The sequence below is a fragment of the Montipora foliosa genome, chromosome 14 (assembly GCF_036669935.1).
Source record: "Montipora foliosa isolate CH-2021 chromosome 14, ASM3666993v2, whole genome shotgun sequence".
In the NCBI taxonomy this organism is placed as follows: Eukaryota; Metazoa; Cnidaria; class Anthozoa; order Scleractinia; family Acroporidae; genus Montipora; species Montipora foliosa.
Window position 1 is genome coordinate 12825632 of NC_090882.1, and position 13645 is coordinate 12839276.

At 39.7% G+C, this 13645-nt stretch overlaps 1 protein-coding gene across 1 annotated transcript; it reads right to left on the minus strand.

The window, feature by feature from the left end:
* Positions 1 to 1018: 1018 nt before the first annotated feature.
* LOC137985121 (D-aminoacyl-tRNA deacylase-like) lies at positions 1019 to 10926 on the minus strand. The gene is made up of 6 exons (XM_068832614.1): positions 10792 to 10926; positions 8884 to 8974; positions 7966 to 8065; positions 5335 to 5467; positions 4304 to 4413; positions 1019 to 3359 (listed from the first exon to the last, which is right to left on the minus strand). The coding sequence occupies exons 1-6, from the start codon at positions 10832 to 10834 to the stop codon at positions 3213 to 3215; spliced, it is 624 nt and encodes a 207-aa protein (XP_068688715.1). The 5' UTR covers positions 10835 to 10926; the 3' UTR covers positions 1019 to 3212.
* Between the last annotated feature and the right edge of the window lie 2719 nt (positions 10927 to 13645).

The following is a 13645-nucleotide window of genomic DNA, read 5'->3' on the forward strand; positions in this document are numbered from 1 at the left end:
CTGAATTGGCCGTAATGGACTAGAAAGCCCCTAAATTAGGAGAAAGAATTCAAGCAAACCTCACCTGCTCTTTTATTGATATGACAGTTACTTTTTGAAAAATATCACGGAAGAGAAGGTGCAACCCTCCCCACCCCCCCCCCCCCCACAAAATAATAATAAAATTACGAAACAAGAAAGTAACTAACGAGTATGAAACCAGTTTACATTTAATGGGTCACGTATTCCATGTTACTATATTCAAGTACCAGGAAGACTAATATTGTTCAAAGGAAACTTCGAGCGCGACGCGGAAAAATTAAGCGCGCGAGGTGTTGGATCGAGAGCCATGCGCGGGACATTTCACGCGCGTTTGACTCTCGCGTTACCCCCCACTGCCTGAGCGAAACAAGAGGTCAATATCTTTTGAATCATATATACAAGTTCTTTCCCTTAAATTATTACAATTCAACTTGCAGGGTACAATAAAGTTATTGTTGTTGTCGTTAAGTTGACGTGGGAGTTACGCGAAGTGAGGAGCGTTCGAAACAAGGTTACGGTTCACAACGCAAGCAACGGATTCAAGTTAAACAGCGTTTATTCAACTTCATAACTTAAATGTCCAAATAAGTGCAAAAATACAGCCACTGGGAAAAATGTGTAGCTACCTCCAACAGGTTGATGTAGAGAAAGTCAATTTGCCCAGAAAGTGGGCGCATTAAAAAGAACTAAGAAACTTCCCGTCAAAGTGCTGGAGGAAATTTACTTCAAATCCATTTTACCAGCGGTAATAACTTATGGTATTGTGGTGTGGGGAAACTGCAGCCACACGAGTTATCTACCAGAATGAAAACCTTGCAAAGCCAAATTGGCTGCCAATTTCTTATACATCTAAAAGGAGTCTCCTTCTCCTGATGCACGATGTTTTGAATGACAAAGCCTTACATGAAGTTAAACAACATTCGCGTAGGGGTGGCTTACAGATTGAAATCCCGAGGGTGAAGTACAAAGTGGGAAAGGAATCAGCACAATACAGAGGTCCGGTAATCTGGAACTTTATTGATAGGTTCACAAATTTTAATGCAAACGTTCAAAAAGATAGTTTTACAAATATTTTAAGAAGGCTCTCACGAAACATAAATAGCTTCTCATTCGAAGTACCCATGACAGATATGAAAGACCGAAATTTTGTATATTTAAGTATTATTACATTGTACCACAGTTTCTAGTTTCAGCCGAAATTTTTATTTTTCAATGAACTTCATTTTATTAATTTGACACTGAATTTATTCCTAACTTAATTATAGTTAGTTGTAGACTTAAACACCATAAGATTTTCTATACAAATTATTTTGTTTATTGTTTCACATTTATTGGTTATTGTAGGTCCACATCAGCCCCATTGGCTGCCAATATTGTAACCTGCATTTCTAAATAAAAATGATGACGATTCACATGCCACAAGAGCTCGTCAAGAAGACCCTCTATCTCCCATACTTTTCTAGCCTGCGAACGCAGGCGACGTATTTCCGGCGGTCGTTTCTCTTCCCCGAAAGAGAGAAACGACCGCCGGAAATACGTCTGCGTTCGCAGGCTGATACTTTTCCCTTCCAGTTGTAAAAGCCAATCAAGGCAGAGCTATCTCAGCGTCAAGGAAAATATGACACTTCGCGTGAAAAACCTGTTCCTAAAAATAAATGTACTCGGGAAAGGGTTGGCGCAAGGAATAGAGGTTTTGCACGGCAGACATGTTGCATGGCAGGAACAATAGATTCTTTTTCCTATGGGAAAAAGGTTTCTTCCTAATGCAAAACAATTTCATTATTCCTGCCATGCAACATGGCTGACGTGCAAAACCTCTATTAGTTGAGATTGAGGATCCCTTCGATGAGCTCCTCACTGCCAACAACATCTGGGGCGGATCCAGATTTTTAGCAGAGGGGGTTCGATGAAAGGCTGCCACTTTTAGCTGGCCCCCAGTAGGGGGCTTCCGGGGGCATCCTCCCAAGTCTTCGGAAACGAGATTTCCGCCATCGAGGCAAAGTTAGCGTGTTTTAATACCCCTTTTTTTAAAGTTAAAATGCCACTCTTTTTGCATCATTATGTAACAAAGCTGCGTGAAAACGATGTAAATTTGCATTTATAAAACTATGATTATGATAAAGATATACTGCATTTTAAAAGAGCCACATTTACAGTGAATCAAAAATTTATTTGTTTTTTTTATAGGGGAAAAGTTTTAGCTTTATTGAGCTTTATTGAGCAGCAGTCGTCGTCGTGTCGGTTAAGGACGGGACACACTAGGCGATAAGTCGCTGCGACACGTCGCGGGGACAAGTCGCCGCAACAATTCGCCTTGTGTGACACGGTTAATTTCATGAAAATCATTGTCGCTGCGGCAGAATTTTGTCGCCGCGATCAGTCGCACGAATTCAAATTAGTTTGAATTCGTGCGACTTATCGCAGCGACAAAATTAGCGAAAGCAGAGTTGTCGCATCGTGTGTACACTTTCGGCAACGAGTCGCTGCGACAAAATATAAATGAACCAATGAGAGAGCGTCATATGGTCAGCCATATTGAATTAGAAAACTAGTTCATATTCCCCCTCATACGAGATCAATGCGTGTGTACCGAACAGGCGTCGTGTCGCAGCGACTTGTTTTGCAAGTAGTACACATGGAGCAACTTGTCGCAGAGACTTGTCGCCTAGTGTGTCCCGGTCTTTAAGCTATCTTTACTCTAGCCTGCGTAACCTGGCAGGATTGTTGGCGCGGGAGGCAAATAACGAGCGGCAAAGCCGCCCCACGGGAATGAGGAGGGGCGCTGTGTGGGATACAGAGCCCCTAGCTACGCAGGCTTTCTTAACTCCAGATTTTACAACGTAGAATATGAAGACGATGCTGAAATACTCACGATAACGCAATTAAGATTCTAAAGCGACGTTTTCTTTGACTTCAGTTTGCAACAAATAAATCCTTGGGACAATACTGTACTCAGCTATTACACCGTCTCCTGGGATTGGCTAAAAACAATGGACCAAAACAAACAACCAATCAACGATGGACACTAGCCCCAACAACAATAGAGCTGCGTCCTAAAGGGATCCAATGAAATTAGAGGTGGTAAAGAGCTGCGTCCTTATCGGGGAATCCTTCATCCATCAGTTGGTCAAGGATATGTGCGGTTACCGAGTGATGCTACCCACTGAGTGTAACACCTTCCCTGGTTAAATTCACCTGTTATCATCTAAGCTCAGTTCATTGAAATTATCTACTTGTTGCTCAGGATCAATACAGTTGTTCTTCTCCTCATCGGCGAAGCTGGTTGAAGGTTCCTTCTCATTTTGCTTTTTGTCTGTCGCTTTGGAATTCCCCTTTCCCTAAAAGTAAACCATGCAACAAAAATGAAGAGTATCTTCAGTAGCTTGCCTTAGGGTGTGTGTGGTGGGAGGGGAGGGGAAGGGAGGGGAGGGTGAGGTACTTTCTGAAATCAAAATGTTGCATTTTATGATTTACGAGCACGAGTGATGTTTCGAGAGATCTTCCTCGCAACAGGAGCCAAGAGATGCCCAGATCCTAGCACCATACAAACATCAGAAACATACTCGTACTAAGGATGGCGACACCTAAGCTTTCATCAACTCTGTTTTGCTAATAATATTATTGTGAACCATAACTCCAACTGAAACAAAGCAAAAAATATTTCGGGCTTTGTGGCTCGCACGATTCTCACTGCCACCAAAACTGGAGAACCTGTTAAGGTGGCTGGAACCAGTTTCACTGCTTTTAAGAGATCTTTTAAGAAGGGTCGTCACTGTAAACAACACTGTATCATGTAACATAATGTTATGGTACCAAATAAAACACCAATAATTTGCTTAACAATAACAACAATAATAACAATTCAAAGCTAGACTGAGCTAGTCACCTTAGATTTTCGAATAACTAAGGTAGCTCTGAATCCGCTCCCATGAATTTTTTAAAACTTTGACGATAGTTCTAACTCAGATTGCTAATTACTATTCTAAGATAAAAAATCAGGGTCACCAAGTTCACTTTTTAGATATAAGCAAGTAAAGACAAAATATAGGGTGTACTTGGAGAGCTTTCATATTGCCATGGTAACCTATTGCATCACAATAGTGGGTGCATTTTGTTAAGAAATAATATTATTGGTGTTAACTCACTGTTTCATATGGTACCATAGCATTGCTGTTACATAATACTGTATAGTAGTCATAACCCTTCTAATGAGAAGGTCTCTTAAAAGTAGCGAAACTGGTTCCAGTCAGCTTAAGAGGATAATATCACATGTATTCCATACCTGTTTGACTGGTTTTTCTTGTACTGGTTTTGGTGGAGGAGTTTCTAATGATATTGTTACTGGACCATCATTTTGAATATGAACCTGCATGTATGCTCCAAATTTTCCATCTTAAGAAAAGCAGCAACGAGGTAATTAAACACAATCAAACCAGTCTAGTGAGAAAAACTGCTCACACATCAAATTGTATCAGCCATGTTAATTTAAAGTACTACTATGACCAAAAAATCAATTCTTCTTTTTCTTTGGACTTCATAACTCTGTTAACTAAACACTACATGGCTCAAGTTTTAAGCCTTGATTTAAAAAAGACAGCTGTTTTTAACTTGAATTTTCTTATCTAATGGTCTGCCATTAGTAACTTCAAAATCTTGAGGGAGCCGGATCAAGGAGAAACGACAGCAGACCCACTAGTTTGAGAAAGCAATGCAGCATGGGAGTTTCGCTTTCAAACTTTTAAACTTGTGTTTTGCATATATAATAAACTGCATTTACACACTGAAATCTAAAGTCAGTGAGTAAATGACGTCACTTTCCCAAGATCTAACCCTCTGAGGTCCAATCGATTTGTTTTGAACGTGAGTAATGGCAGACCGTGAAATGAAGAACTTCCACTGAAAGTAAACAGCCTTTGAATAAAAAAATTGCCATTTAGGTGTTAAGCAAACACACTTTCAAAAGCTGAGAAGTGATTTTTTGATCATAGTAGCACTTTAACATAACCCGATCATAAACCCATAGAGCAATAGAGCAGTGGACTACGAAGTGGGATGTCAGGGGTTTGAACTCACGCTGGACCAAGACTCAGTGTCTTTAAATAACTAAGAGGAAAGTGCTGCCTTTGTAATAACTCTTATCTTTTGAAAGTGGCAACTTGCCCGTTATAAATGTTTGATAAGACCAAGTTTTCCTCTTTTACTCTCCCACTGACACAGAACCACAGTTTCTTTACAAACCACATGTTTGTTTCAAATGTCAAGGGAACTTTGCTGCATGTTGGAACAATAACGAAATTAGAATCAGGATCTTACCTTGAATGGCATCTGCTCTGTAAGCTGACCTTAGATGCTGCAGAAAATCTTGATAGAAATTTTCACTCTGCTCACCTCCCATGGCTAGATGGTAGTCAGGCTTATTTCCCTTAAGAACAGCTTGTAAAGTGAACTGCAAGAAAAACAACAAGGTGACTTTTGTTTCTGTTAGGAGCTCTTGAAATTTTTTCCTGAATAACGCCTAGTCGACATTGAAAAAAAAAATTATTACACTACATCACCTCCTCACAAACAATACAACTAAATTAATTAATTAATTAACATAATTTATTTATTTATTTACAAACAATAATATTAGCAATCATACTCATTATAATAATACAACTCCTCATTACAATACATCATCTCTTGTGTTACAAGTGGGTTGACTTTGTTAGTTCTCTACTCCGCTCAGAGAGGTTTTTGTCAGTTTTCTCCTTTCATGAAAACCAAATAAATTATTTAAATTAATTAACTGTTCTGCTTTAGGGTCTTGCCATTTGCTGACGTCATTACAAAGGCAGCACTTTCTCCTCACTATTTAACCGTTTCACCCCAGAAGAGGCCCCCAATGATAAGTAAAACTGGCTGGTTTCAAACAGAGTAAAATATATAAGTATCACTCTTGGGGAGGGGGGTGGGGGGGGGGCAGAGGATTAAAGTCCATGAGTGTTGGTCCAGTTTGAGTTTTAAACCATGACCTTCCACAAGCTAGACCAATGCTCAATCAACTGAGCAAACTGCTTGGTGGTAATGGATGTTAATGCCGTTTAAACTCATCACCAATTCATGAGCTTGGGAACTGGTGCCTTAAAAGTTAGCGGCCAAGGGGCCCGAGGTCATCCAGACCCAGCAGGGAGGTATCCATGGCAACCCAGCAAGCGGGAACCACCCCAAAAGCAGCTGCTAACAGGCATCGCCACACTGAAACTAATCCACTGGAAATACTTACCTAACCTAATACTTACCTCCCAAAACAAGTTGCTCCGTAGGAAGGGAGGGCGGGGCTAATGAATCTGCAAAAATTTGCTCACAAAAGCACTGATCCACAACAACCATTAGAATGCAAAGCTATACATGAAAGCCCCTTCGAATTCCAGGGGCACCCCACAGATCATGTGTGAGAATGGGTAAGACCACTGGCAGCATTGGCTTGAGGTTAATTAACATTGCTGAAATTGCATTTGGTCAACATTCACACCGGCCTAAACCGGCCACACTTAGTATTTTACTCTGTCTAACACCAGACAATTTTACTTGTCAATTACAATGGGGATCCCCTGGGAGTCAATGGGTTAATGTTCAATTGAGTATTTTAAATTAGACAGGCCACAGATAAATTTATGTAAGCAATTTTATATCCCATCAGCTTGTTTAGCAGAGATTCTATGGACAAGGACAATAGGTGATGATGATGATAATGATGATCTTTATTTAAGTGTCAATAGTATTTAGCACTGAAGCGCTAATTGGGGATGCTGTAAAGAAATCAAATCAAATCATAGGTTGACCATTCAGAGAGTATACAAGGAGTTGGTATACTAGAACAAAGAATAGGCTCCCCCACCTCGCCTTGACCCAAGCCTCCACTCGTTTTTTTGCGCGCAGGTTTTTTCCCTTTCCCGACTATCTGGGAGCCTGGAACAGGCTACACAGGTTGGTTTTTTAGGAGAGGGGAAAACTGAAGAGCCCGGAGAAACACCTCTCAAAGAAGAGTAGAGAAACAACAAACTCAACCCACATATGACACAGAGTCTAAAAATTGAACATGGGCCACATTGATGGGAGGTGAATGCTCTCACCAATGCGATATCCCTCAGGTGGCCAACATGGCCTTCACCATCTCATTTGCAATCAATCCTACATGTAGGTTACATAGAGCGGTTTTCAATTGAGTATCGAAAGTAATCAGCCAATTGCTTTGGTTTTACATTACTTCACTCAGTGATTGGTTCAAAGTTCTCCTGCCATTTTTGCAATCAATCAGAAGTGAAACCAAAACCAACCGTGGCTTGTGCGTGCACATTTTCCCGCGATTTGTGTCGGCTACGTGTAATTACTTCAAGTTCTGATTGGTTTACTGGATTGTTTCTGTCCTTTTTGATTGGCCAAAGTAATTACTTTGGTTTCCGTTTTACGACACTCAATTGAAACTCGCTCCACTTTGTTTCATCCAAAGTAGGGAATTGGACTGAATTATGTCACCTTCAAAGAAAGTTTGAAATTGTGTGGACACCGATGGGAGAAGATGTACATGTACGAACAAGGAGGTAAGTTTGTGATTGAGAAATGTTCAATGAAGAGATCAGCTCAAGAAGACTATAAAAATTAAAAGGCTAAATCACTGTGAAAAGAGAAACTACAAAGAAAAATGTTGATCAATTTAGTCATTTTATACAGACTCTGACCACAGTCCGAATGTTATGGTAACAAAGAATAGTCCTGTCTCTTGTTTTAGTTCCAATATTGCAAACTTTGATTATAAAAAAGGCTAAAAAGTCATCTTAAAAAGCAACTATTGTGACAACGATGCAAACTTTGTTTGGTGGTGAAGATTGAGTACGAAGAAAAGGAAAAATAGCTTTGAAACTTCAACTTCAACTATAAAGAAAATTGATTTATTTCTCATACCTGACTCACACACAGAATTTCCAGGTTTTTATCCACGACTGACTTCTTCCATCTTTGACCATCGTCATCAAAAACCCTCAGGTTAAGTATTTTTCTTACCCTTTTAAAGAGAAAAAAACATGGTCTTGTTCATAAAATTTAGCAAGCAATAAAGACAGATTGTCCAGACTCAATGACACAGGGATGTCACTGAGAGCATGCTGTCAGCAAATTTCCTTGGATGAAAGAGACCACTGCACTGCTGTGCAAATTAAAACACAACAAAATTATTTTCTAGAGCTTCACTGTTACAGTCAAACTATGTCATGCATGACCAGTTTTGAAATTTGCAGTGAGTATTCAAATCTGCATGCCAGTTTTGAACTTTGCTCTTGAGATTCTGAATTCCCATTGTTGTTTCGTTGTCTTGATATATCAAAAATAGTTACCGGTAGCTATGATCATTTTGTCATAAAATAAACAGTGTTTGAAAAGTGAAAACTATTTCAAGCATTTGATGAATCATTGATGAGTTATTGTACATTCTTTGCACCCCAACTTTAAGAAAAATCTTCAAGATTCCATTCAAATCTCTGACAATTTACCCTGCGAGCATAGACACTCTAGAGGGTGAGCAAGAGTGGGCCATTTCTTTTCTCGTTGAGTTAGGAAAGGCTCTGCTGGCAGGGTGCGGAACATCTAAAGAGGAATTTGAATGTTCATTTCAGTCTTGTGGATACTGGTCACACGTGAAATAGCTTGACTGTAAAAGATAACTTTCAACACAGTATTGAGGCAAACTAATGCTAAGTTATATAAACAACAATAAAATTAATTATTAATGATCATGATAAAGATCAAAAACCTTGGCAAATTGGTGGTGACCAACAGAACTACCGGTAATTCATGGTGACAAAAATTCATGTTCATTCAACTCACATATATTCAATTTCCTTTGAAGTATCATACTTTGAAATACCCAACAAAACACACAATCCCTTTCCAATACAGCTTATAACCTCACCATCAACTGCAAAACAAATGTTATAGCAATAATCGTTATTATAATGAGTTGAGGTTTGACCACAAGTTCAAAAATGAGTATGACTAGGATTTCCAAAACCAAAAAACTTTTTCCAAAGGCTTTTACTGCACCTTATAAAACTCATTAATAATTCATGATGGGAAAACAAAAGAAATGTTTTATAATCAATATCTGTATTGGTATATCTGATACAGATTTCTCTTCATTTACGTAAATATTTCTTTCCATTTTCCCTGTTAAAATGCCTTGAATCCCCAAAAATACCTAGTGTACATTACATGTAACACTTAAATGCTGACATTTAATTAATAAGTCATGCTTCACCTCGAGTTTGTAAATGTGATACAGATCTGCTGCTCAAATTGTATATATTACATTAAGGGAAAGTTTACACCATGACTTTGTTATCAACATAAGTGGTTAACAAAATATGTGATATAGGGTAGCTCATACAAAATGACAGAGATCCCTAGCCTGCATGGCAAATGTTTCAGTGGGGTTTCACACGAAAAAAACAAGGGGGAACATGAGTTTCTCTGTATCAGCCATGCAAAAGATATTGCAAAAAACTTCCCTCTTGTTACACTTTTGTTAGCCCTTATCTCATTTTAGTTGCACCCAATTTTATGCTGTACCGTCAATGAAGTAGATGGCAAATGTTAACATTGGTGAATGAAATGACGAGACGTATTTTCAATGGTGACTCAGGGATACTCAGAAAGCTCCTTTGCAGGAGTCGAACCTACGACCTTCTGATTACCATTTGGGATGCTCTTTCACAACCTCATTCCCAGGGCCCCTCTTCTCTGTCTCCTTTGTCTTTGTCAATGTCTCTCCTCAACAACAACCTCTCCTCAACAACAACCTTGAAAGGAGGTAGAGAAGAGAGACCTTGGTATCAACCCATTGACGCCCAGGGGTTCCCCAGTGACGAGTAAAATCGTCTGGCGTTAGACAGAGTAAAATACTAAGTCCAGCCGGTTTGGGCGTCAAAGGGTTAATGGGGACATAGTTTTTCAGTGAGTGATTATTGACCCATTGACGAGTAAAATCGTCTGGCGTTAGACAGTCCAGCCGGTTTGGACGTCAAAGGGTCAAGGTCGGTTCTTTCACGGAGCTACACAAGACTCATTGGAGCTAAGGTTATCAAACTAGGTTCAGGTGACAATTGCCCAGCATTACTGCGAGGACTGAAATTGTCAAAATTCTCATCACTGAAATGGAAATTGTTAACCCTGTTAGGTGAAATCAAGAGATCATATATTTTCAATGGTGACTCTGGGGAAACTTGGAAAAAAATCTGAATGCTCTTTTGCAGAAGCTATAGGAGACTTGTCGGAACTATTGTAGGTCACACAGCACGTGGAAAATTTCTTGCTGTTCAGTTTACAAGTTTAATGGCCCAAAGTATAGTTTCCTCAACACAAATTGCTTGTGACATCACAAGTGTGTGGAAAAAACCATTTCAGATAGGCCTTACAGATTGTACTTTTCCAAGGGAGAAAAAGGAGGGCATGGGATTTCCACATATACACATACTGACACAAGGGGTAAAAGGGTAGAAGTGGCGTGATAATTAACATGCAAGGGGCTTTTCCGTGGAAAGGATTTATTTGCATAAACCGAGGTGCTTGTTAAGCCGACGCAAGCATAAGTACAATTCAAACAACAGTCGGCCGCTTATTATTGTGTCGTTTTAAATTCGTTTGGACAGACCACATGGCTAACGAAGACTACGTAATGGATGGGAGTGGCTGAGATTTAAAAAACAACTGCCGGTACGGAAATACAAATGCACTCACCAGAAACGCTAGCAGTTGTCACACGTTGAACAATTGCTCTCATCTGGAAAAATCATTGATTTGTTGATTTCGAACAAGGGAAGAAAATTTAAGACCTAGAGCTACCCTAGAGCGACAGTCCCCTAGAGCTGCAACACAAACTGGCGGACAGCGGGAGTAATGAGCATGCGCAGCAATGTGTATCCTCAGGCTTCTGCGCGGCCGCGGCCCTTTTTCTCAAAGCGGCCAAAAATAATCGTAATTCGCGGGTCAACAAAGCGACATGGCTTTCGGGTTATTTGTGGGTGCTATTGCGCTGTGGTACCATGTTTCGGCCTTCTGCTTCCTTCTTAGTTACTTTGTTTCCCAACTGTGAGCGTTTAGTTCAAGATCAAGTGACACTGAGATGTGCTCAAAGACAGACGACGTCGTCAAACAAATCCAGTAAAAGATGTGGGCTTTCATTTTGCGCCTCCGCGAAATATCATTGAGTTTTCGCGGTGTAACAGGGCGCAAGGAAACAGCTTTACCAATCGGTAAATCACTGGACGGTCTTCCAAAGTTTTTAAGAACAAAACCGAAGACAGCTTTTTGTCAAGGGAAAGCACACAGAACAGAATTTTCCTCGCGCTCGCTTAAAGTACGACAAACTCAATCGACACAAAGGATCTTTTGTGCAAACAGTTCGTGATACTGAACAACGTGGTTTCTTCGCTTCAGATTTTACGCTTCTTCAAAGATTTATAAGAAAATAAACCTGGATAAAGGATACTTAAACTGCTTCAGGAACATGTGAATGTGGAATCGAATGTAAAAGACGAATAAACACGCTAGAGTTTTTTTCCTGGTGAATTTATCATAGAATGCGCAGGTGACTTTTAATTCGCAAAGGGTTTTTTTTAACAGCATTAGTAGCGCTATTGTTTAGGCTCGCAAACTTTTCACCGATTTTCCACGCTTTTTTTGTTCGCACTAGCTGCTTAAAAAATATACTATTTTATTTTTAAGATTGGGCACGAATTTCCTCTTTCTATCAACTGTTTTTTCTCTTCACACCTTAAACCATACTCCCTTTCCGAGTTAAAAGCTGTTTCTTTTGGCAATCACTGGTACTGCCAATATTAATTATCATTAGATCGAAGAATTGTACTTTTTTTCTCCAGTAGACAGCAATGGATAAGCCATTAATTTTTGGCGAACTGTGTTAAATTACTGAAATTGATTGAGATGAATTGCAGTTCGGTGTGGACTGGACAAGACCGCGACAGAATACAGCCACATGTGCCAGTGATTTTATAGCATTTAAATTTCGCTACACTTTCTGCACGATGACGATAAATAAAGAAGAAACTATTCCGACAAAATTGCAATAAAAGAGATAAAAACAACAGCATTACGTGGATCTGTACAATGTGCATCGAAATGAATAATTGTATTTCTTTTCGGCGATGAAAGCCAGTCGTTTATACAATTGACAAGTTCATAGCCTTAACTGTCATTCTATTTGTACAGATGGTAAACATTGTGAATTTTACCATAAAACTGATGAATATTATAAATTTTTCTGCCGATGGCGAAGAGACGGTGATTTTATTTCAATAAATTCACAATGTAATGAATTTTATTTTATGTACTCCGTTCGATGTTTCCGTTAGATCTGCAGTGCCCTATCGCAAATTAAAAGAGTACATCAACAAGTTTTTGCTAGACCAAGCGAAAAACGAAATAGAGTAACAAAAGTGTCTATTATATTTGAGACTGTGATTGAGGTGACCGTTATTTTTTCTTGTTTTGGTGTGCGGTTTAAATTGACTCTTTTATAGAGAAGTAATCAACAGAATGATATATTTTATTAAATTTTGGTACATCTGCCCAAAACGTGTCCGGAAGGTGTGCAATAAGGACGAACACCTGGCAAACTTCTCTGCCACTTTCCATTTTGCTTAGTTAGGCGATGCCCCGGGGGCGATGTACACTCTTTTTTGCGATGTGAGGCAAAACATTTCTTAAGATGTTCTTAAATTTACATCTGACTTTGTTTTTTCAAATGTGCTTGTAGCACATTTATTAAGTTTTAATAAAGCGTTGTTGCACAACTGAGCTCATTTGTTAACTTCACTGAATCTGTAGCGCAGGGAATAACACCAAACTTTGAGGAAATGCCTGCGAACGACTGCGAACGCGTGGGGACGGTGAGCGTTGTCTACGTACAGTCCAGGCCTTCTCGATTTTTGGGGCAAGCGCTTCTGTCTCAACAAACACCTAATCGAGAAAGAAAGGTTGTGTTTCTAAATCACCGTCACCGGCCGAGTACATTACAACCGACTAATCTAAAATAGCCGCCTTTTAATGGCACAGATGGACCCTGTAAATTGCCCGTTACGAGAAAGAGAGCACTTTTAAAATCCTGAGTTGGGCTGCCGCAGTACCCTTCTGAAATCATCACTATCGGCCAATGAACCGTGAACTGCTTCCCTAACCCAGTCTTTATCAATTTTTACTTGCAAAAAGTGATGGACTACTTGTTAGGATGTTAAGAAGTATCAATGAACGGGTAGATCAGTGTGGTGGACTCCCAGCAAAAAGTGACGCTCGTCGCATTATGGCTGTGAAGGAAGCTGCCTTCAGTGAGATACACACAGGGAACCTTAGCGACGCAAACAAGAACTATCACTAGCTTCAAAATATATATAGCGCATCTGCGCGGTCGTAATTAACTGCTATCTGATTATTCCATTTTATTTGCGTGGCACAAGTACAACGGGATCGGTAGAAACACTGTTTGGCACTGTCTCGTCAGCAAAACCTCAAACTTGCTAAATTTCACCTTGTTGTCAAAAAAATGTCTAAAATGCATCCCTCGCGTGCAGCGCGA

What these genes read in the sequence shown, in the direction of transcription:
- LOC137985121 (XM_068832614.1), bottom strand. Translation starts at nt 10,834, where the DNA reads ATGAGAGCAATTGTTCAACGTGTGACAACTGCTAGCGTTTCTG. An exon ending in TCAAAGGAAATTGAATATAT is followed by an intron (nt 8,066 to 8,883) that starts GTGAGTTGAATG and finishes TCTCTTTAAAAG; the next exon opens with GGTAAGAAAAATACTTAACC. An exon ending in CAGAGCAGATGCCATTCAAG is followed by an intron (nt 4,414 to 5,334) that starts GTAAGATCCTGA and finishes GCTTTTCTTAAG; the next exon opens with ATGGAAAATTTGGAGCATAC.